Source organism: Delphinus delphis, chromosome 8, assembly GCF_949987515.2.
Source record: "Delphinus delphis chromosome 8, mDelDel1.2, whole genome shotgun sequence".
Taxonomy (NCBI): domain Eukaryota; kingdom Metazoa; phylum Chordata; class Mammalia; order Artiodactyla; family Delphinidae; genus Delphinus; species Delphinus delphis.
In genome coordinates, this window is record NC_082690.1 from 40,922,724 (window position 1) to 40,947,715 (window position 24,992).

The 24,992-nt window shown below is 41.9% G+C and overlaps 1 protein-coding gene across 1 annotated transcript in view; it reads right to left on the reverse strand.

The window, feature by feature from the left end:
* The window catches only part of HEPHL1 (hephaestin like 1), a 90,605-nt gene extending 67,229 nt beyond the window's left edge, over window positions 1-23,376 (reverse strand). Inside the window, 2 exon segments of the mRNA XM_060017230.1 lie at window positions 2,460-2,704; window positions 23,207-23,376. Coding sequence (XP_059873213.1) covers window positions 2,460-2,704; window positions 23,207-23,376 — 415 coding nt within the window.
* Between the last annotated feature and the right edge of the window lie 1,616 nt (window positions 23,377-24,992).

Genomic DNA, 24,992 nt, shown 5'->3' on the forward strand with positions numbered 1-24,992 from the left:
AAATAATCTGAAAAAGAATGGATATATGTGTACGTATAACTGAATCACCTAGCTGCACACCTGAAACTAACATAATATTGTAAATCAACTACACCTCAATATAAAATAAAGATTAAATTTTTAAAAATCCAGTACTTATCAAATTAAAAACTCTCAAACTAGGAATAGACGGGAACTTCCTTCTAAGAATAATCCACATCTAACATCATGCTTAATGGGAGGGAGACTGCATGCTTTCTTCCTATGACTAGGAACAGGGCAAGAATGTTTGCTCTTGCCACTGTTATTAAATACTGTCCTGAAAGTTCTAGCCAGTGCAATAAGCCAAAGAAAAAGCTAAGTTATACCCATTGGTAAGGAAGAAATAAAACGTTATATTCATAGTGACGTGATTCTGTATTTAGAAAATTCCAAGGAACCCTTTAAACATCTACTAATAAACAAGTTTAACAAGATAGTAGGATTCAAGATAAATATATAAAACTCAATTGTAGTTCTACACACTAGTAACAAACAATCAAAAATAAAATTAAGAAAACTATTCCATTTATAACAGTATCAGAAAGAATAAGATATTTCTGAATAAATTTAACAAAAGAAATGCAAATCTTGTACACTAAAAACTAGACATTGTTTAGAGACAATAGAAGTCTAAATTCCATGTTCAGATTGAAAGACTCAATATTGTCAAGATGGCAATTCATCTTTTAAATGCAGGTGACAATTTCTCCCCAACTGATTGATAAAACTCAATGCAATCCTAATCAAAACCCGGCTGATGTTCTGTGGGGTTTTTTTGGTAAAAATTAATGAGTTCATCTGATATTTATATGGAAATGCAAAGGACTTAGAGTAGCTAAAAAGTCTTGAGAAGAGCAAAGTTGGAGAATTTATGCTACCCAATTTCAAAACTTACTATAAATTCGTAGTAATCAAGACAGTGTGGTGTTTGTGCAAGGGTAAGCACATAGATCAGGGGAACAGAATTGAGAGCCCTGAAATAAACCCTTATACTTATAGTTATTGATTTTCAACTATAGCCTATGAATCATTTATCTTCTATTCCCAGGACCCACAGTCAGTCTCTGGCACCTGGTGGGCACTCAGTGGAAGTATCATGAAGGTAATGAATTTTACGTGCTGACCTTCACCTACTCAGAACTAACCAAATCTGGGACCGAGAGGTTTGCTGCACTTCAGATGGAGGAAAAGCACCAAGAACAAAGGGCACTCCTAATCTTGTGTCCATCATCAGAGGTGTCTCCTCTGGCTGCTTAGACAGACCTGTCTATGGCAACTTCCAGGCAAGTTTTGTTGCCTTAGGACAATATTTAATAGCCAAAAGCTCGTCCTTGGTGGTAAAGTAAGCTGCATCAGAGTTAGTGGTGCTGTTCCTGGCATGTTCCTCAGAGCCAGTAGTGTAGCAGGTTTAACATCATTTGACACATTCCACCTGGTCACGAGCAAGAATAAAATGAGAGATGTGAAAAATACTTCTGAAGACGGAGAAATACTTCCATCTCAAAAGCCTAAGAATGTTGCTTTTAAAAAAAATTTAACTTTAGGGAGTACTCAGGAAACTGTGCTATTGAAGCTATTTAAGTACAAACAAGAAGATACGGATGGGGGACTTCCCTGGTGGCGCAGTGGTTAAGAATCTGCCTGCCAATGCATGGGACACAGGTTCGAGCCCTGGTCCAGGAAGATCCAACATGCCGCGGAGCAACTAAGCCTGTGTGCCTCAACTACTGAGCCTGCACTCTAGAGCCCTCGAGCCACAACTACTGAGTCCATGTGCCTAGAGCCCGAGCTCCACAACAAGAGAAGCCACCGCAACGAGAAGCCCATGCACTGCAATGAAGAGTAGCCCCCGCTTGCCACAACTAGAGAAAGCCCACGCGCATCAATGAAGACCCAGCGCAGCCTAAATAAATAAACAAACAAACAAATAAATCAAATTAAAAAAAAACAAACCAAAAAAAGAAGGCAGGGATGCTTCAGAAAGGAAGCACCAAAGACAGTAGCCTTAAGCAGGGAAGTTGAGGTCCATGTGAACTGAGACACCCTCCCCATAGCTGAGGCTGTTACTGGTGATAGGACACAGGAATCCGTTGTGCACTCTGCCCCTTATCCAACATGGGACCCAGTCAAGACTGACTGACAGGAAGGTTAGTGTGTTTCTGGGGCCGCGGTGGAGCATGTGTCAAGGGACGCCAACACCCAGTTCTGTAGCAACATAAAGAAAAGTGAGAAAGAAGAGAGGAAGGAAATAGGGTAAGAAAAAGAGAAATAAAAGGTGGGGACAGATGGAGATGGGATGAGGGGGAAAGGGGGAGGGAGAAGACAAAAGAATACGTGTAATCTTAGAATGTGTTCTTAGAATCCTGTTCATTGCAACTGACAGTTGTCTTACTTAAGAAGGAGAGAGAAGACACCAATAATATAGGATTGATATTTACCTTCTGAATCTTTGTTGTAGAAAACGCCATGTGGATGCAAGGAGTAGGGTCGGGAAGCAAAGTTCTTTAAATGGATGACAATCACATCACCCACTTCAGCTCTCAAGATAGGGCCCAAGAATCCAAGCCAGGGAGGTTTGGGGATCTCCGTGGAATAAGTCTCATCTGTGTAGTGTCTGTAAACAGCCTTTTTGTAAATACCGCCTATCCTGTTGGGTCCTCTTTTGAGAAATAAGGTTGCAAGTCTAAAAGTAAGAAGGAAAATATTTTATAATTGAAATTAAAAGAGAAATCCTAATAGCTTACTTTAATAGTCCACAAAGTATTTGTAAGCATGATTTCTCATTTGGTGTTCACCAAAACCCTTCAGCCTCTGTAAAGTTGGTAAGATTATCCTCAATTTATTAGTGAGGAAATGGAGTCTTAGAGTTAAGTGACAAGCCAGAAACAAATAGTATTCACAACCAAACTAAAACAAAACCAAAATATTCTAAAGTCACACTGTCCATTTGCCCCTTTTCATTCAACAAACACTTATTATGCACTTACCGCATTCTCAGTAGGAGTCTATGATCTAATAATGAAAGAATTAAGTAACTACTCAGAGCAATATATGATTAAGTAAGTACCAATTGAGTGGTTGATGCAATGGATATTGGCTCAGTTTTTCTAGGAATATATTTGTTCACAGAAGGAAAAGATTGCTGTGAGTGAAAGAGGTCAGAAAAACCTCATATAAAATGCAGAAATTAAGGAGAAGTAGGATTGGATAACAAAGTGGAAAAGTTGAGGACACTAAGCAGGGACAGAGCATGAGCAACAAGGAGGAAGAAGTATGGGTGATGTGGGAGGAAAGCAAGTTATAGGCTGGGGCAGAGTTCTGGAAGGTGAGTAGTGAGAAGTATGGATGCGTGTAAATTCTGGGGAAAGACTGATAATGAACTTTATCATATGGTTATCATAGGTTGAAGAATTTAGAATTTAGAATTGATCTTGGAAGAACTGAGGACTCACTGAGGTTTTTCATAAAATGGGTGACATGATAATCAGTATTTAGGAATGATCCTTATGGCAGTGGTGTGAAAGTTTTAGAGGAGTCAGGCAAAGGGGATAGCAAAGATGGGGGGCAGGGAGGTTGTCAGGAGATTAGAAGGGTGTGATGCAATAGGAAAAAAAGGGATGGATGTGAAAAAAACAGGATTCTAGGACTTAATATGACCAGATGCCCTCCTGGGGTGAGAGGGAGACTCAGCCCAGGGTTTGGGAGCCTGAGACGATAGCAACACTGGTGACACTATTTTGCAGGTGGTCATACCATCTTCCCCTGGGAGATGGAACCCCCTTCCCCACTCTCAATCTATGTGGTTAGTGCTCCAATCCCAGAAGTATTGGCTTCTGCTTGAGCAATAGCTCCTGGGTGCAGCCATTCCAATGAAGCTGAGTCAACAGACAACTCCCACTCTGGCACACCCTCCTGCACACGTGCATGCATTACTTCTCAGTCACTCAACAAACTGTAAGTATCTCAAGCCCTGTACTCAGTCCTGGGGATACAGAGAAAAAATTCAAAGACTTGAAGGAGCTCTCATTCTAGAAGGAAGAGTTATTGAAACCAAGCAGGACTCTATGGGGACTTACCAGTGACAGACCCCTGGTGTCCCCCACCTCTTGTTTGTAGAAAAGCTTTAGCCTCCTGGGCCTTCCCCAACTTCCAAAGAGCAAATTTATTCAGAGAAGTGAGAAAATGCAGAAACAAAGGAAAACAGTCAAGCAAGACAAAAGAATAGTTTAGCCATAAAACAAAGTCAAGGACTTTTAGTTCCTCACCGGGTGCTATAGAAAATACCCTGAGCCATATCCTTGAGTTGTTTTGCAGATACTAAAACCCCCACCAGGAGGAAGAAGTTAACTACATGCTGACCACCAGCACGTCAACCCCAGACCAGCTGGAACCAGGAGGGTGATGATGTAGACTCCCGAAACACCACCATTACCTCACCATCAACCAATCAGAAGGACATACACAAGCTGATCACACATCCCTCCACCTCACCTTTAAAAACCCTTCCCTGAAAACCACTGGGGAATTTGGGTCTTTTGAGCATGAGCTGCCTGTTCTCTTTGCTTGGCCCCATGTTGAGTGCCTTGCAATAAATGCTGTACTTTCCATCACCACAACCGGTATTAGTAGATTGGCTTTGCTGCACACTGGGTACGTGGATCCATGTTCGGTGCGGTAACATGAGAACACAGGCATATAATCTTGAGTGTAAGACAGATCAGATGAGGTTTCCTAGGTGAACTAATGCCTAAATGTGGTCTCAAAGAGCAAAGAAGTGTTACCCAAGCAAAGAAGATGGAAAGGGCTGATAGAGCAGACATTTTGCCAACTCCGCACCCACACTACATTCTTTGGTCTAAGAGGACACCTTTCCCATTCTCATTCTATATATGCTTTGGGTGGGGCACCACACCCACCTCCAGCAATGGAGCAAGTGACTCACCCTAAACTATTAGCACACTAAGCCCCCTCATATATTGGTGGAGGGAGGGCTTGTGATCCAGGCCTGGACAAATTGGTGTAATTCTTCCCCCAACCAAGCCACCCTGGACCCCAGTGATTAGTTCAGGGACAGCTATAGAGTGGCTGATTGCTTCAACCCGAGGGAAACTAGGGCAACTCCAGACTCCCAGCTTCCTCCAGAGTGCCCTGAACCAATTCTTCCCCTGCCTCACCCCTCCCAGTATAAGGCACACTTTCCCCCTTTGATTCCTCTCCCTCATCTGAGTCAGAACCCTAGGCAGATGCCATGATTCAGGTATCCTTGTCCTGTCCCAGGTCCCAGCCTCAGACATCAGTACGCAGAGCTATAAACCCTTAGATAGTTGGGGTTCAGTCTGTAGCTGGACCCAAGCCACATTCCCATTCTGTCCAGAGACAGACCCAGGAACAGTGGTCCTCCTGAGGTAGACATATTTCCTGGACCAGAATATATAAAGTTTATACCCATGTATGACTGTCTCCCCATGATAGGACAAGCACTTGACAATTTACATGACTACTGTGGATAGAGATCAAAAGGAAGACCCTCCCTGCCCCTGCAATAGGGTCTGTCTATCCCATCAGTGCACGTCACACCTTTGAGAACTCTCCCAGAGTTCTCACATGCATCTCCCCTATTTCAGTCCTGTGATGAGCTTGAAAACTGTTCTGCTGACTTTCAACAAGTACAGATTGAGGACCTAAAGCATGTGAGGTGCAGGGTTAGGTGTTGCTTAGATAAAAATATGAACAGGACCCAAGGGACAAAGACAGTATTGGCTGCACAAGAGAGATGAATAAGAATTATAAGAGGAGAATAAAATGCCCTGAGAATTTAGGAGAGAGGGAGAGACGATGAGCTCTCCAAGTGGAAGGGATGGCTTGAGCAAGGGGGTAGGGGGGCGGGAGAGAAATTAGAAGTCAGTACTCAATGGGAGTGAAATTGTAGTGAACTGTGAATGTTGGATTAAGGCATTAGTATATATTATATCTACAATTAATAGCCCCTGAAGATTCTTGAGCAGGAAATTTGACCATATACTTGTTTGGGGAAGACAATTTTGGTAGAACCCCATATCTGACTTCTCTTCATTGTACCCACCTATCTGATTTTGCCCACCTGCTTCTGCTCACTTGATCAAACTCCTTCCTGAGCTTCCACCTCTGAATACCAAGCCTACATAGCTGACCAAGGCTCTGTTTACCTTCACGGTTGATTTGGGAGATTTTCTTCCTTGGTGTCTGACCTCAGCTGACCTGACCTCAACTTAGCTAAGCCTCCCTTTCCCAGTGGCCCAGGTATGGCATCTGCTTGCCCTGTCTGATCTGGTTCTTTCTCTGGCCAACATGGGAAGTTTCGTTGTCTCTCTTTACTTCAACATCATGTTTTCCCAACTTTCCTCCCCTCCTCTTTCTTCTTTCTGGGTCCTATCTCAGCAGAGAATTCCTTTTTTTTTTTTGGCTGCACGCTCTTCGGCTTGCGGGATCTTAGTTCCCTGAACAGGGATTGAACCTGGGCCATGGCAGTGGAAGTGCTGAGTCCTAACCACTGGACTGCCAGGGAATGCCCTAGAATTCCTTTGTTGATGAAGCCATACCAGGTCTGATAGTCTCTGTATCAGCAATGGATTTCTGTTAGCTTCATTAAGCACGACAGATCAAAAAGCAAAATAACAGGTATTTTCAAGGCTTCATGTTCATCTCCTTGAAGACATTATCAAATGATCGTATACCAGTGACTCAGATACAAGCTCCCAAGCAGTTCCTGCAACAGAGCTCCCAGCAGTCTCTAGTATGAATGGTAGTTTTGCCCACCCTGCAGACTTTTCAGGTTGATGGAGCCAGAGGTCAATGTGCTCCTCTCCTCTGCACACAGCCTTTCCTACAAATAAGGGTTGAACAAATGCTTTTGCAGGTATCAGTTGAAGGAGTCCCAAATTATTTATCTGCCCAGAACACCAGATTACTAGCCTGCCCAGGCACGCTCATGTGTCGACCCCACCCTGCCCTTTGTGTGGAGTCGGTATGGGGGGAGGTTCCTGGGACAAAGGAGGAAGCCATGGTTCAGGCCCCCACGGAGAAGCCAGGGATGGGCCTGACCAGAGAAAAGCCAGTGCTCCAGGAATCACAGGGCCAGTCCTCCCAGAGGCAGCAAAGCTCTCTCTCCCCTAGATGCCAGGCTCAGCTTCTAATGCAGATAATGGAACTGAGAACACAGGAATCCGGACAAAAGGGTCAGAGAATTATAACAATGATCTTGGTAGCAAAAGCCTGGAAAGACAAATTTCTTCAGCTGGTGACTGGGAAAATAAATTAGGGCACAGTCATACCATTTAGCCATACAAAAGAATTAGGTGTTTCTACAGGTAGCAAGATGGCATGATCACCAAGATGCTAAATGGTAAGAGCAAATTGCAGAACAGCATGTAAAGTATGATCCCATTTGTGTGTGTGTGTGTGTTTTTAACAATGTACATATACATGCAAAGAAAACATTTGGAAATACGTCCAGGAAAACCATGAAGTGTAGCTTCTGGGATGTGGGACTGAGGCCACAGACAGGAGCAAGAAGGGACGAGAAGTTTACTATTACTCACCCTCTACCGTACTGTGGGAATGTTTTACTCTGTACCATTGTACTTACTTTCATAATAAAAACAAGCTCACATTTTATTTAGACATTAGGGTCCCGGCTGTTTGGCTACTGAGGGGTCAAACTTCTCTTCTTGTGTGCCTTCTACCTCTGAAAACACAGCTGCCACCACAAAGTGTGCTGTGAGGGTGAGAGCTCCTTCCCCACAGGGGAGATTGGCATCTTGACCAGGGAGCACAGCACCTGCTCAGCCTCTGGTTTGACAAATCCAAGTCTACTATCTAAGCATCAGGACTGAGGTCTTGGGGACACTTGGGTCTGTGCACATGAGGTCTTCTGCCTCTGTGTATCCACTGAGCCTACATGTGTCTGCCCAGGAGCAGGAGTTCACTTCTGCTCTACAAGGCAGAAGCCTACATTTCCGTGTGCAAGGGAATGGTATAAAAAGTCTGGATACCTGACAATGGAGCTTTATGATAGAGGCTCTTGTGTTTCCCAGCCTCACTTGCAGCTTGCATGGTCATGTGACATAGTTCTAGCCAATGAGATGTAAGCATATATCACTCCCTGGTACTTCTCTGGACTCAGCTAGTAGAGACCCTTTCTGTCCTTCGCTCTTCCCATTATCCATGCCCAAAATGAAGACATGACCACTGGAGCTTTAGCAGCCATCTTGAGAGAATGAGGAAGAAGGTCACACCCTAGGGATGGTCAAGTGGAAAGCCAAAAGAACCTGGGACCCTGAAGTTGCCAACCTCTGGACTTCTTTTGTGTAAGTCAATAAATAGACTTAAGCCAGTGATTTTTGGGCTTAAGAAAACAGTGTTTTTCTGTTAACTAGCAGCTGAATACTAGTCCTAATTGAACGGAGTGTTCAGAAGAAGAAGGAAGAAGAGCAGAGGGAGAACTGAGTCATCCTCAGGCTGGCTAATTAGTCCCAGAGTAGGCATAGTTGCCTGGCTTTATACTGGTCACCCAGTAAGTCAATGACAGAGCAAGGATTAGATTCAGAATCTCTGGTGTCCTCTCTAGGTTCAGCCTGAAGGGTAAAAAGCTATAATGAGATTATTCATAGGAGCTTGTCATTCCAACAGGCTCTGTGGGAAAGAGGGACATCTGAGCCTCCTCACTTCTCTATTTCAGGTTCCCAGCATGTGTGACCATGCCTGCACACACATATACCTACATGGAAATGTGTGCTGAGCAAGAGTTCCTTACCATGAGTTGTCTGGCAAAGCCACCTTAACAACAGGCAAGCATATCACAGGGAGGGGAAGTGTTCGCTGCCTTCCTACAACGCATTGCATATACTGCATATTTTAGTACTGAGTTATATATCAATTTGTTTTGTGCATTCATGGATGTGTGTCATTCTTATCACCTAAACAGCCAATGGTCACTCCAAGAGAGAATTAGGTTTTCTATCATAGTTGTTCCTAAATGTCCACCCATGTACGAACAATATCAGAATTATCTGGGACATTTCCCAAAAATGTCACGCCCCATTTCAGGGCAATTGAATCAGACTTTCTGCTGGCAGGACCTGTGATATCTTTATTTTTCCTCACCAAACAGTTCCTACAACAGGGCATTCTAGTGCTTGCCCATTCTGATTTTTCTCTCCTCCCATGAAAAGGGGAGATTAAAGAGCTTTCACAGTTAGGTGGGGCTATGGGATTTTGGCAAACAGGCTATGAGTGGAAGTAATATGTGTCACTTCTGAACCAGGGCATTTAACTGCCATTGCAAGACTCCTCACTTCCTCTGCTGTAGGGGAAGCCTCCAATGAAGATAGTAAGATCTCAAGATCCAAGCAGCCTGGCTGCTAGTTTGTTTGGGGAGGACAGCTGTCGTGGAGTCATTGGTCCTCTGTGAACCAGAGTGGATGAGAAATACACCTCTGTGATATCAAGCTCCTGAGATTTAGGGCTTGTTTGTTTCTGTAGCACAACCTGACCTATTCTGACTAATACAATTCCAATGTGCATACAAGTTTGGAAATCACATTTCTGTAGTACTTAGCATAAAACCCATAGTAACTATTTGAAACCATAGGAACTGTTTAAATCCATAGGAACGATAGAAAATGGAAAAGGTAGGGGAGAGAAGCAAGAAGAACTACAAATCTTCAGCCTGTGGAACAAAAACCACATTCATAGAAAGATAGGCAAGATGAAAAGGCAGAGGGCTGTGTACCAGATGAAGGAAAAAGAGAAGACCCCAGAAAAACAACTAACTGAAGTGGAGATAGGCAACCTTCCAGAAAAAGAATTCAGAATAATGATAGTGAAGATGATCCAGGACCTCAGAAAAAGAAAGGAGGCAGAGAGCGAGAAGATGCAAGAAATGTTTAACAAAGACCTAGAGGAATTAAAGAACAAACAAACAGAGATGAACAATACAATAATAGAAATGAAAAATACACTAGAAGGAATCAATAGCAGAATAACTGAGGCAGAAGAATGGATAAGTGACCTGGAAGACAGAATGGTGGAATTCACCACTGCAGAACAGAATAAAGAAAAAAGAATGAAAAGAAATGGAGACAGTGTAAGAGAACTCTGGGACAACACTAAACACAACAATGTTCGCATTATGGGGGTCCCAGAAGGAGACGAGAGAGAGAAAGGACACAAGAAAATATTTGAAGAGATTATAGTTGAAAATTTCCCTAACATTGGAAAGGAAATAGCCACCCAAGTCCAGGAAGAACAGAGAGTACAATACAGGATGAACCAAGGAGAAACATGTCAAGACACATAGTAATCAAATTGGCAAAAATTAAAAACAAAGAAAAATTATTGAAAGCAGCAAGGGAAAAATGACAAATAACATACAAGGGAAATCCCATAAGGTTAACAGCTAATTTCTCAGCAGAAACTCTACAAGCCAGAAGGGAGTGGCATGATATACTTAAAGTGATGAAAGGCAAAATCCTACAACCAAGATTACTCTGCCCAAAAAGGATCTCATTCAGATTCGATGGAGAAATCAAAAGCTTTACAGACAAGCAAAAGCTAAGAGAATTCAGCACCACCAAACCAGCTCTACAACAAATGCTAAAGGAACTTCTCTAAGTGGGAAACACAAGAGAAGAAAAGGACCTACAAAAACAAATGCAAAACGATTAAGAAAATGATAATAGGACATACATCTCGATAATTACCTTAACCGTGAATGGAGTAAATGCTCCAACCAAAAGACACAGGCTTGCTGAATGGATACAAAAGCAAAACCCATATATATGCTGTCTACAAGAGACCCACTTCAGACCTAGGGACACATACAGACTGAAAGTGAGGGGATGGAAAAAGATATTCCATGCAAATAGAAATCAAAAGAAAGCTGGAGTAGAAATAATCATATTAGATAAAATATACTTTAAAATAAAGAATGTTACAAGAGACAAGGAAGGACACTACATAATGATCAAGGGATCAATCCAAGAAGAAGACATAACAATTATAAATATATATGCACCCAACATAGGAGCACCTCAATTACTAAGGCAACTGCTATGAAAGAGGAAATTGACAGTGACACAGAAATAGTGGGGGACTCTAACACCTCACTTACACCAATGGACAGATCATCCAAACTGAAAATTAATAGGAAACACAAGGGTTAAATGACACAATAGACCTGATAGATTTAATTGATATTTATAGGACATTCCATCGAAAAACAGATTACACTTTCTTCTCAAGTGTGCACAGAATATTCTCCAGGATACATCACATCTTGGGTCACAAATCAAGTCTCAGTAAATTTAAGAAAATTGAAATCATATCAAGCATCTTTTCTGACCACAACTCTATGAGATTAGAAATCAATTACAGGGAAAAAACCTAAAAAACACAAACACATGGAGGCTAAACAATACATTACTAAATAACCAGGAGATCACTGAAGAAATCAATAGGAAATCAAAATTACCTAGAGACAAATGACAATGAAAACACGACAATCCAAAACCTATGGGATGCAGCAAAAGCAGTTCTAACAGGGAAGTTTATAGCTATACAAGCCTATCTCAAGAAACAAGAAAAATCTCAAATAAACAATCTAAACTTACACCTAAAGGAACTAGAGAAAGAAGAACAAACAAAACCCAAAGTTAGCAGAAGGAAAGAAATCATAAAGATCAGAGCAGAAATAAATGAAATAGAAACAAATAAAACAATAGCAAAGATCAATAAAACTAAAAGCTGGTTCTTTGAGAAGATAAACAAAATTGATAAACCATTAGCCAGACTCATCAAGAAAGAGAGGGAGAGGATTCTAATCAAAAAAATCAGAAATGAAAAAGGAAAAGTTACAACAGACACTGCAGAAATACAAAGCATCCTAAGAGACTACTACAAGCAACTCTATGCCAATAAAATGGACAACCTGGAAGAAATGGACAAATTCTTAGAATGGTATAACCTCCCAAGACTGAACCAAGAAGAAGTAGAAAATATGAACAGACCAATCACTAGTAATGAAATTGAAACTGTGATTAAAAATCTTCCAACAAAAAAAAGTCCAGGACCAGATGGCTTCACAGGTGAATTCTATCAAGCATTTAGAGAAGAGCTAACACCCAGCCTTCTCAAACTCTTCCAGAAACTTGCAGAGGAAGGAACACTCCTAAATTCATTCTATGAGGCCACATCACCCTGATACCAAAACCAGACAAAGATACTACAAAAAAAGAAAATTACAGACCAGTATCACTGATGATTATAGTTGCAAAAATCCTCAACAAAATACTAGCAAACAGAACCAACAACACATTAAAAGGATCATACACCTTAACCAAGTGGGATTTATCCCAAGGATGCAAGGATTCTTCAATATATGCAAATCAATCAATGTGATACACCATATTAACAAATTGAAGAATAAACACCATATGATCTTCTCAATAGATGCAGAAAAAGCTTTTGACAAAATTCAACACCGATTTATGATAAAAGCTCTCCAGAAAGTGGGCATAGAGAGATCCTACCTCAACATAATAAAAGCCATAAACGACAAACCCACAGCAAACATCATTCTCAATGGTGAAAAACTGAAAGCATTTCCTCTAAGAGCAGGAACAAGACAAGGATGTCCACTCTCACCATTATTATCCAACATAGTTGTGGAAGTCTTAGCCATGGCAATCAGAGAAGAAAAAGGAATGAAAGCAATCCAAACTGGAAAAGAAGAAGTAAAACGGTCACTGTTTGCAGATGACATGATACTATACATAGAGAATCCTAAAGATGCCACCAGAAAACTGCTGGAACTAATCAATGAATTTGGTAAAGTTGCAGGATAGAAAATTAATGCACAGAAATCTCTTGCATTCCTATACACTAATGATGAAAAATCTGAAAGAGAAATTAAGGAAACACTCCCATTTACCATTTCAACAAAAAGAATAAAATACCTAGGAATAAACCTACCTAGGGAGACAAAAGACCTGTATGCAGAAAACTATAAGACACTGATGAAAGAAATTAAAGATGATACCAACAGATGGAGAGATATACCATGTTCTTTGATTGGAAGAATCAATATTGTGAAAATGACTATACTACCCACAGCAGTCTACAGATTTAATGCAATCCCTATCAAATTACCAATGGCATTATCTATGGAACTAGAACAAAAAATCTTAAAATTTGTTTGGAGACACAAAGACCCCGCATAGCAAAAGCAGTCTTGAGGGAAAAAAACGGAGGTGGAGGAATCAGACTCCCTAACTTCAGACTATACTACAAAGCTACAGTAATCAAGACAATATGGTACTGGCACAAAAACAGAAACATAGATCAATGGAACAAGATAGAAAGCCCAGAAATAAACCCATGCACCTATGGCCAACTAATCTATGACAAAGGAGTCAAGGATATACAGTGGAGAAAAGACAGTCTGTTCAATAAGTGGTGCTGGGAAAACTGGACAGCTACATGTAAAGAATGAAATTAGAACACTCCCTAACACCATACACAAAAATAAATTCAAAATGGATTAGAGACCTATGTAAAACCAAACACTAAAAAACTCTTAGAGGACATAAATCACAGCAAGATCTTTTTTGATCCACCTCCTAGAGTAATGGAAATAAAAATAAACAAATGGGACCTAATGAAACTTCAAAGCTTTTGCACAGCAAAGGAAACCATAAACTAGACGAAAAGACAACCCTCAGAATCGGAGAAAATATTTGCAAACGAATCAACAGACAAAGGATTAATCTCCAAAATATATAAACAGCTCATGCAGCTCAATATTAAAGAAACAAACAACCCAATCCAAAAATGGGCAGAAGACCTAAATAGACATTTCTCCAAAGAAGACATACAGATGGCCAAGAAGCACACGAAAAGCTGCTCAACATCACTAATCATTAGAGAAATGCAAATCGAAACTACAATGAGGTATCACCTCACACCAGTTAGATTGGGCATCATCAGAAAATCCACAAACAACAAATGCTGGAGAGGGTGTGGAAAAAAGGGGACCCTCTTGCACTGTTGGTGGGAATGTAAATTGAAACAGACACTATGGAGAACAATATGGAGGTTCCTTAAAAAACTAAAAATAGAATTACCATATGACCCAGCAGTCCCACTATTGGGCATATACCCAGAAAAAAAACGTAATTCAAAAAGACACATGCATCCCAATTTTTATTGCAAGACTATTTACAATAACCAGGTTATGGAAGCAACCTAAATGCTCTTTGACAGATGAATGGATAAAGAAGATGTGGTACATATATACAATGGAATATTACTCAGCCATAAAAAGGAACGAAACTGGGTCATTTGTAGAGATGTGGATGGACCTAGAGACTGTCATACAGAATGAAGTAAGTCAGAAACAGAAAAACAAATAATGTATAACACAAATATGTGGAACCTAGAAAAATGGTACAGATGAACCAGTTTGCAGGGCAGAAATAGAGACACAGATGTAGAGAACAAATGTATGGACACCAAGGGGGGTAAGCGGTGGGGGATGGGGGGTGGTGATGTGAAAAAAAAAAAAGGTAGGGGAGGGGTGGAAGTAAGAGAAAGTCTTTCCAGTGTCTATGCAGCAAACCACCCCTAACAATACATAATACATATGTAACAATAGGATAGAAGCTCCAGCTCTTATGAGTCTTAGAAGATGCAATTCATGCCCAAGGAACAAAGCAGGTGGGTGACTTCAAGGGGCCATCCACAGGAAGCAGCCTCCGGTTTAGCTTGAGTGCACTCATTAGAATGCCCAAGTTGTTGGGTCGTATATTGTATTTTTAGTGTATCTTCAGGGTGACCCCACTCTGAGTGACTGAGTAATCACCACGTCTCAGATTCATCCTCAACCTACATTCCAACATTTTGACTCAAGCTGAGGATGTGTCTATTTCCTGCTGTGAAGGAATCCAGTGGGGTTGGGAAGTGTCCCATTAACTACTGCTTTAAAGACAAAACGTTTACATTGCCAAGGCCAGGGGCAATACCGTGAAGGGAGACACCTTCCATAGGCAGGTGAGATCAATCATTGTCAGAACGAACCTGCCTGTGGAAATCCTCTAACCAGTGCAAAGGTGGGATGCCAGTTTAGATTCCGAGGGGTTTGTAGCTCACTGGGGCTGTGCAGTCCCCCACAACCTGGATCTTTTAGTGGGATTTTTTTTCCCTTCCATTCAACCATCGAGCAGTTGTTGAACCTCTACTGTATATGGGACATTAAATTAGAAACTGGAGTCAAGATGTATAATTCTCAGTCCTTGTATTCAAGAGATTTCCCATCTGGTTGGGAAGACAAAACATAGGCATTGGTGAATGAATAGCAACACCGAGTTTTCTATATTAAGGGACAACTAACCGTATAGAGCCCAAATGTCTGAGTGTGTGTTGGGGGGATGCAGGATGAAGACGAGCTGCAAAGTAACATCAGCAGAGGGTGTGGTCAGAGCAAACATGTGAGATCATGTAGTCACAATAAGGACAAATGGTGCTGTCTGAGCTTGAGATGGACTGAGGTTCACCAATGAGAAAACAGGACTAGATTGGGACAAGTGCCACGTGGCAAAAGGAAGGGTGAAGATGGCAGTTTCGAGTTGCAGCTCGGGCACAGCCACGACCTTAATCAGATTAGTAGTTTTTGAAGCCATCCCATCCAGTGATGCGCTCCTCTACACCTTGCTCACCCTGGTTTCCCCCTGGCATCCCCTAAGTCTTGAGTTCCCCCTTCTCCCACTTCATTTCCACAGAAGCCCCCCAGGCACCAAATACACACAGTAAAGGGAAAAGAGAATGAGCTTGAATTCCAATGCCTGCCTTGATGTTGTGAGGTCTTGGGGAAGTGACTTAACTTCTCTGAACCCCAGTTTCCTCAGCTGTAAACCGCTGACCATGGCAGAGCCACTGCGAGGGGTAAATGAGATGTGGAGCCCCATGCACAGTGTCTGGGAGAGTTAGCGCTCAATCAGTGGGAGTCAGGGGAGTTATGATCGTTTCTGGCAGAACTCTAACTAGAAAAGAGGAAAATGTGACCACCTGAGGTCTCTTTCCCATGGATATCCTGCTCTCCAGAGAACCCCTCAAGACAGGAGGGCTACCATGAAGACAAACATTTCCTGAGCGCTAACCCAGTGCCCGGCACCATATCTGAGCATTTACATATCTCCTGATACCCACCCTGTGGTGGGCTGATGATGGCTTCCAAAGATAAATTGACATCCTAATCCCATTATTTGGAGAAAGAGTCCTTGCCGATGTAATTAAGTTAAGGATTTTGAGATGAGGAGATGATCCTGGATAATCCAAGTGAGTCTGAAATGCCAGCAAAAGTGTTCTCATAAGGAGGAGATAAGACACACACAGAGCAGAAGGTGATATGAAGACGGAGGCAGAGATTGGAGTGATGCCACCACAAGCCAAGAATTGTCAGCAGTCCCCAGAAGCTGAAAGAGGCAATGAGTGGATTCTCCCTTAGAGCCTCCAGAGGGAGTGTGGCCCTGCCAACATCTTCATTTCAGACTTCTGATCTCCAGGACTGGGTGAGAATAAATTTCTCTTCTTTTAAGCCACCTAGTTTTGTGATAATCTGTTCCAGCAGCCACAGGGGATGAATATACCTTCCCCCTCATGCAAGGACTGTCATTATCCCCATCTCACTAATGAGAAAATTGAGGAAGGAGAAGGAGAAGGAGAAGGAGAAGGAGAAGGAGAAGGAGAAGGAGAAGAAGAAGAAGAAGACTCAACTACTTGCCTAGTAAATGGAGCAAGAATTCTAAGCTTCTCAGTTGATGCCAGAGCCCCACACTCGCCAGGAGGCAAGGCTGCCTTGGCATCTTGTTAGACCACTTGGACTACACTTGGCTAAGGAAAACTTCCCTGGGCCTCCTGGTCCCCCTGACCAGGGCAGGAGATCTGTCACCCCTATACATGGCAGGGAAAGCTTTAATGACAATCCCTGGAATATAGTAAGGACTCAAGGACAGCTATTGTATTGTCTTTGAGTTCTCTCAAACCCCACAGACCTTGGTGTCCCACTACCCAGAGGTGAGAAAGGGAAGAAGGGGACTAAGATGGTGTTCATGAAGGATGGGGAAAAGGGAGAATTAGGGAGGGGAAGGTGGCAGGGACTGCCAGCTGCCTTATATTCTTGCTCCCTTTCTTAGTAACAGAATCAAACCCTGCTTTTATTCAGGCCCAAAAAAGCACAAAACTAAAAGACTATATTTCCAAGTCCTCTTTGTGTCTTTGAGTATCCAATGAGATGTAAGTAGAATTGGTTGGGTGGGGTTTTCATGAGAGCCCTTTAAAGGGCTGATGCAGCGGAAACTATGGCCCTTCTACCTTTCCCCTTTCTCTCTTCCTTCTTGGATAACAGGCATGAGGGCTGAGTCCTAGCAGCCATTTTGTGACCATAAGCTTCCTTGAGGAGTAAAGTCGCATGCTAAGGATAGTGGGTCAGAAATATAGAAGGCCTCTGAAATCCTATCATGCCACCTGTCCCACCAGCCTTAGACTGGCCACCTCTGCATTTCTTTCATAAGAGTATATCAAACCCTAATTTATTTAAGCCACTCTAGTCTTGTCTCTACTGGCAGCCAAAAGCAATCACTAACTGATATAGCAACCCCAAGAGATTCACAAGGCATCAGGCCCAACACATGATTTTTTCTGCTGATAAGATAGAAGTTGAGATTTGAAAGTCATCATCTGTCTAAGACCAAGCGCTAATGAGGTGAGATCCTTCTCTTTATTTCAAAGCGTATAAAAGCCTTTCTCTTCCTCTACCTGCTTCCCTTCAGTTGGCTCTTCTTTCAGGTAAACATACAGGGACTTCCCCATCCTAGGGCCTGCTCATACGGGGTGTTCAAAAGCCTTTACCGTCAACTGGGCTGCCACAGTGATATGGTTGGGTAAACTCCCTTAACAGACCCTAACTTGGGGTTTGAGTAGTCATCAGTTTCACTCGTGCCCAAGTATGGGTCTGCCCGTGAGTTAGCACCCACGAAGACCCCTGCATTTCACTGGGAAGAAAAACAACCTGCTTGTGTGTTGGTGGCCTAAGGAGATCTTGGTGAGAATTGTAACTTTAAATAAGGTGATCCACTCTGGTTCCATTAAAGACCAGGCTTTACCACTGAAGCACAGTCACACCTTAATTAAGCACTTTATGAGCAGGACTGGCAAGAGTGAATCAAATGCTAACACCATCCCCAGGCAAGTCAAAGGAGCCCTGTGTCCCCATTAAGCCCAATGGTGAAGAGGAGGAATATATTCATCAGGAGAAAAATTTTCTAAATAGAATGTAACTCCTAAATCCTATATTTTCTAGGAAACATCCATGCTTATAGTCTCAATTATGTTTTTGACCCCTATGATCAAGAAAAGGTACCAAGTGGAAAGTTCAATGGCACCATCTGATGGCTATCATACCTTGGTGAAATGATTTCAATTTATTTCTTATCTCATCCTTGTGAATCAGGATTTATTAGGCTCTTGGCACTGCCTAATTTTGGTTTCCAAGATTTTTTACATCACTGAAACTTTGGCACTCACCTTTCTTTCCCCCTAATTTTTGCCCATTCCCCTTATTCAAAGATAAAGCAACCAGAACAACTAAATTGACAGTGATTAGTTCTTACTTTTTGTGTGTGTGTGTGATCAGTAAATAGCAATTTTTTTAACATCTTTATTGGAGTATAATTGCCTTACAATGGTGTGTTAGTTTCTGCTTTATAACAAAGGGAATCAGTTATTCATATACACATGTTCCCATATCTCTTCCCTCCTGCATCTCCCTCCCTCCCACTTTCCCTATCCCACCCCTCTAGGCGGTCACAAACCACCTAGCTGATCTCCCTGTGCTATGCTGCTACTTCCCACTAGCTATCCACTTTACGCTTGGTAGTGTATATATGTCCATGCCACTCGCTCACCTCGTCACAGCCTACCCCTCCCCCTCCCCATATCCTCAAGTCCATGCTCTAGTATGTCTGTGTCTTTATGCCCATCTTACTCCTAGGTTCTTCATGACCTTTTTTTTTTTTTTCTTAGATTCCATATATATGTGTTAGCATACGGTATTTGTTTTTCTCTTTCTGACTTACTTCACTCTGTATGACACACTCTAGGTCCATCCACCTCACCACAAATAACTCAATTTCAGTTCTTTTTATGGCTGAGTAATATTCCATTGTATATATGTGCCATATCTTCTTTATCCATTCATCTGTTGATGGACACTTAGGTTGCTTCCATGTCCTGGCTATTGTAAATAGAGCTGCAATGAACATTTTGGTACATGACTCTTTTTGAATTATGGTTTTCTCAGGGTATATGCCCAGTAGTGGGATTGCTGGGTCATATGGTAGTTCTATTTGTAGTTTTTTAAGGAACTTCTGATTCCAAATGACCGGCCTTTCTCAGTCCTCCATGGGTCACTGTCACTGACAAACTCTGTGTAGGGAAGAGGGGTTATTTTACATATGCTGGGCCTTCCTCTCCACCAACAGAGCACTCATCCTCCAGCTGCAGAGGTGACTGGTGTACATCAAACCACTAGAGAGCAAAGCAGGGAGAAGGAAACACTGTGTCCAAGGCCAGATAAAGACACCAGATAAAGCTCCATGAGGGGTTGGGAAGGAAGCTGATCAGAATAAGCCAGGGCTGTGGGGAAAAACTCTGTGGGTGAAGTGAAGAATTGGAGACTGTTCTTAAAGAATAGGGAAAAAAATGAATGGGTCAATAAAAATATAGAATACTTCAAAAATTGTCACATATCCCCACTCTCAGGCTTTCTTCAACTCTGATTTCTAGGCTGAACATTTGCAAATCATCTCTCTCCTTGCACTGCAAAAGATCTTTCTAGAACTGGCAAGTAAGGTAAGATGTTTTTCATTTGGTTTTGAAAGTTATGTCTAATGCCTTAGAATTATACTTCTCAAGTGACTTTAAGGATTGTGTTTCAACTCCCTTGTTATACAAAGTAAGGAAATTGATGTTCAGAGAGATTATGTGACATGTTCAAGGTTACACAGCAGGTTGGGGGCAGAGCAAGGACTAGAAGTCAGGTCTCCTGGTTTCTAGTCTAGGCTCTTTCCACTCGTAATGGAATACTAGGCACCCAGCTGTCATGAACTTCTAAATATTGGGCACTTTCTGGGTGTGAATATCTAACAAGCAGAGAGTCCTCAGCAGTGCTGTCTACATCCTGCAGAAGCTAAGAGGCATGGTCACATCACCCAAGATGATTCGTTGTTCTGGGGGAAATGGCACAATGCAGAGCACACATAGTGAACTCCATACTTGTCCCATAATCGTGACATCTTCACATATGTCACCTGTGGCACCCATGACACTTGTGAACCATGGCACCTGAGACATGTGTCCTGTGGTCTTCAAGCAAGAGTCAGCAGCCAACCACAACTGTACCTTCTTAGAAACTTGCCCTGAGCCACTGGCCACATGAGTAGCACTTCCTGGCATGATTGTTGCTAAAAGCCAGCACGCATCACATCCTCACTCAGGCTCCCTTTTAAGAGTCAGGAGTCTGCCCCGCATAAACATTGCTCCTTGACACACCAGAAGGGAACCCTTGGGGACCTTGGCATTACAGGTATGACATCTAGTATGCCAGCTTCTCCTAAAGGGCAGGAGTACTCCTCTATGGAACCACAGCATTGTTAAACCACCTTACTCTAATCTGATGACAAACGGTGTTTTAGTCATGCCTATTCTCTTTTTTTTTCTTTTCTTTTTCACCATAACTATTTTCATACATTTTATTGTAATTTCTTCAAAGCACCATCTTCTGGCTGAAATGATCTACAGAGATCCCCTAACTTCTTCCTGCACCCAGCCTTGTGAAAATGGCATTTTAGTATTTGAGTATTTAAAGTACTCTGGGTTTTTAAACAGACTCCCAGACATAGAAAACAAACTTATGGGTACCAAAGGGGAAAGGTGGGGCAGAGGGAGGGATAAATTGGGAGTTTGGGATTAATATATACACTATATACACACTACTATATTTAAAATAGATAACCAACAAGGACCTACTGTATAGCACAGGGAACTCTGCTCAATTCTCTGTAATAACCTAAATGGGAAAAGAATTTGAAAAAGAATAGACATCTGTATATGTATAACTGAATCACCTTGCTATACACCTGAAACTAACACAACATTGTAAATCAACTATAGTCCAATATAAAATAAAAATTAAAAAAATAAAGTACTTTGGGTTTTTGAATGAACCCAGGTAATTGGTTTGGTCACTGACATCAGTGATCATTTTCAATGTCTTTCTGGAAAGAGTGACAAGTGAGACTAAACCTGCCCTTGGTAAAGAATTGGGTCTTTCTAGAAAGTTCTTATTAATGGAATCCCTGACTTCCCTCAAAGTTGAGTTTAATTCAATGGGAAAGGATCACCTTTGCCAGGAAAAGGTTGCATCGTGAAAAAATATTGGCTCTGAAGTCAAAGCAATGTGAGTTTGGTGCTGCCTTTTACATTATAAACAAGTACTTAACTTCAGAGCCTCAGTTCCTTGTTTGTAGAGTGGGAATAATAACATCTGTGAGCAGTAATGAATTAAAAGTCTCTGGTGCAATCACTGGGTCAGAGTAAATGCTACCAAACAGCTATACTGGCACGGGCATTTCAGGAGAAAGACAGAATTCTGTGCATATGGAAATGTGTCCAACATCACATTGCGCTTAAAGACTACACTCACTACCCTCAATGCACACATCTTGAATATTTTCCCGTCCAATAGCTGCTCACAGTGATCATTTTTCTATTGATGCCTTTTTGAGGACAGCAGAGCTCTATTTTCAGGGAAAGCCCCTGGCAGTTAGGAGAGTCTTTCAACCCCATATCCATGTGTCACAGTACAAATTACAACCATCAATTGTCAGCAGATGTGAGATTGAAAGAAGTCAAGAGCATTCTCTGGAAATAGCCCCTGGACATTAAATTTCCTGGTACAAAGCTTAAGGAAAAGTCTTTCTTGGTAGCCTGGCTGGCATGAGCATCATCCTTCTTGAATAAACAAAACATGACTATGCCTCTTTTGTGTTGTTAGAAAACCTGGAAGCCGTGTGTCCAAGCCAACTGGGTCTTTGGTCTTTCCCCAGGGCAGGGGGACCTGGCATTTAAAGACATGCTGGCAGACCCCATGAATCTTAGCAACTAACCTCATCTTTAAAAAATGGAACTTGGATTTGAATGCACTGGGCTCTGCCTATCAAGAAAGGAACAAGCATCCGAATATATGACTATTTGCCAAAACATCTCAAAAGATGTTCTAAGAACTACAACGTTGAAAATATGCACGACAGTTCTGTAGCCAGCAGGTGATTTCAGAGGGAACTCCAGGGAGCAAATGAGAGATTTAAGACACAGCACTCTGGGAGGAAGAGGGGTAACAAGCGTTATTTTCTGCAAAAATAAAAAGTCAGGGACATAGAAGACTGCAGCATCATCTCACCCAGCTATGCCCTGGGCTCTGGAGATAAATACTGCCCTCAGATTGAATGAGCTGGGGCTGGAACAAACCTCTCACCAGCAAAATAAAGCCATTTCTAAGTGGATTCAAGGAAACTCTTAAAATACCAGCCAAATCTATTATAACTGTCCCCCTTTTTTAAACGTTACAAAACAAAATGTAACTACCTAGAGCATACTTATCTCTAATTATGACGTTTCATTCCAAAAATAAAAACTAAGAAAACATTATGTGTTTTAACAGTGAAGAATTCTTGAAATTCCTCAAATTTTTATCCCAAGTTTTAAGTTTTTTTTTTAACACAGTGAGTCCAGAACCCGTGGAAGTTCTTAGTGGTACCTAGTGAAACTTGTCCATATAGAGAGTAAGCCATTATTCAAAACACATGGTTTTGTACATGGCTCTTCACAGACGAGGCTGTGAATAGATGGAGCTAAGAATGTCTCTTCCAAATTACACACTCGCCCATGCAAGGGCTCTCCAAGCAAACACAAAACCCCTCCTGTTGATTTAGGTCAACTCACCCCCACTGTAGCCACCCAAGGTACACAACCTTCCCCAAGCAGATTCAAAAAGGAGCCAAACCTGGGAGTCTATGGGGACCCCAATTTCACTCACTTGTCTTCGGCGAAACTTTTCCCAGTAATAACGTTCTTTCCTTGGGGTACATAGTTCCAGTATTCCTCCACAATCCCAATGTGGTATGTTCTGGTAACTGCGCCAACCATCCCAGACAGACCCAGGAATGTAAGGAGAAGGATGCAGCCAGCTGGCCGCTTCCGAGGCATTTGTGGATGTAACTCAGGCAAGCAGCCTGCACAGGAGACAACACTGCCTGTCCCTCCCCCTCACTCAGAGCTAGTTATAAATAAGGAATGGACAAGGTTCAGCTCCTCCTACTTAGGTAGTTTGGGGTTGGGACAGAGGCTGACAACTTGTATAAGCAAAGCAAGCTCCATGGGGTAGCTGCTATGATGACCAAACTTTTGCCAGCCATCCTAGTAATGTAACTGGCTTATTTATTTACTCTCCAAACCAAGCAGACTTGTTTCTGTAAGGTTTTGTGCTCTGCTCTGACATTAGTCTTTCATCTTTGCCAGGAATGTCAGTACAACAAGTTGGGCTGATGGCTTCCCCCTGCTTTCTCTTTTTTTCTCTACACCTATTACAAGAACATATTAAAATTGGAAAACTGGGTGGGTCTGCGTGAAGCATCAGGAAATAATCCCAAGCATTAAAGAAGACTTCATCTCTGTCGAAAAGGCAGAGGGAGTGATGTAATCATCCTCCACCTTCTCCAACTTTCATGAGGCTTTCATGTTTCATGAGGCTACACGAAACAATCAACTCACATCATACAGTTTATAACAACATTGTAAAACCTCACTAATTCTCCATTGCTCGTGCACCATCTTCCCCAGAGGCTCTCAAATCCCATCAGCAAAAATGAGGCACTCAATCGCCCAGCTCAGCCAAAATTTTAGAGGCCATCACCCCCAAGGGCAGAGAGCTGCCTTTCTTAGAATGAATGAAAATAATAAGGAAGAAGTACCCTTCAGGCACATGAAGAAAAAATTCAGTAGCAGGTCTTAGGGTCAAAAAGGTGAAGGGATGCTCATTCTTCTATTGATTCTAATCTGTGACCTAGAATCTCCGTGTTGAAAGAGACCTCATCCAACCCTGGAAGAGAGCCAATCTGATTCCCATGCAGAGTTACTCTTGAGGCAGCAGCCATGGAATGAAGGAGACAGCCTCCTGGCTGGGCTTTGAGGTTAGACAGACCTGTGTCTGAATCTAGTCCTACCAGTTACTAATTTAGTGGCACTGAAGAATAACTTGACCTCACTAAGTCTGGGTTTGTAAAATGGGGATGGAGGGATTGTTAAGAAAATTTAAAGGATGATATAGGAGCAAATCTAGATGAGTTTGGGCTTGATAATTTTTTAGATAAAACAGCAAAGACATGATCCATGAAAGACATAATTGATAAGCTGGACTTCAAAACTAAATTTCTGCTCTGTGAGAGTGAAAAGAATGAGAAGAAAAGCCACAGACTGGGAGAAAATACTTGCAAAATACACATCTGATAAAGAACTGTTATCCAAAATATACAAGTAACTCTTAAACCTCAGCAATAAGAAAACAAACAACCTGATTAAAAAATGGGCAAAAGACCTCAACAGACGCCTGGTCAAAGAAGATATACGGTTGGAAAATAAACATATGAAAAGATGCTCCACATCACATGTCATTAGGGAATTAAAATGACAATTAAAATGACAATGAGATGCTACTACACACCTATCACAATGGCCAAAATCTGGAACACTGAAAATACCGAACGCTGGTGAGAATGTGGAGCAATAGGAACGCTCATTCATTGTTGGTAGGAATGCAAAACGGT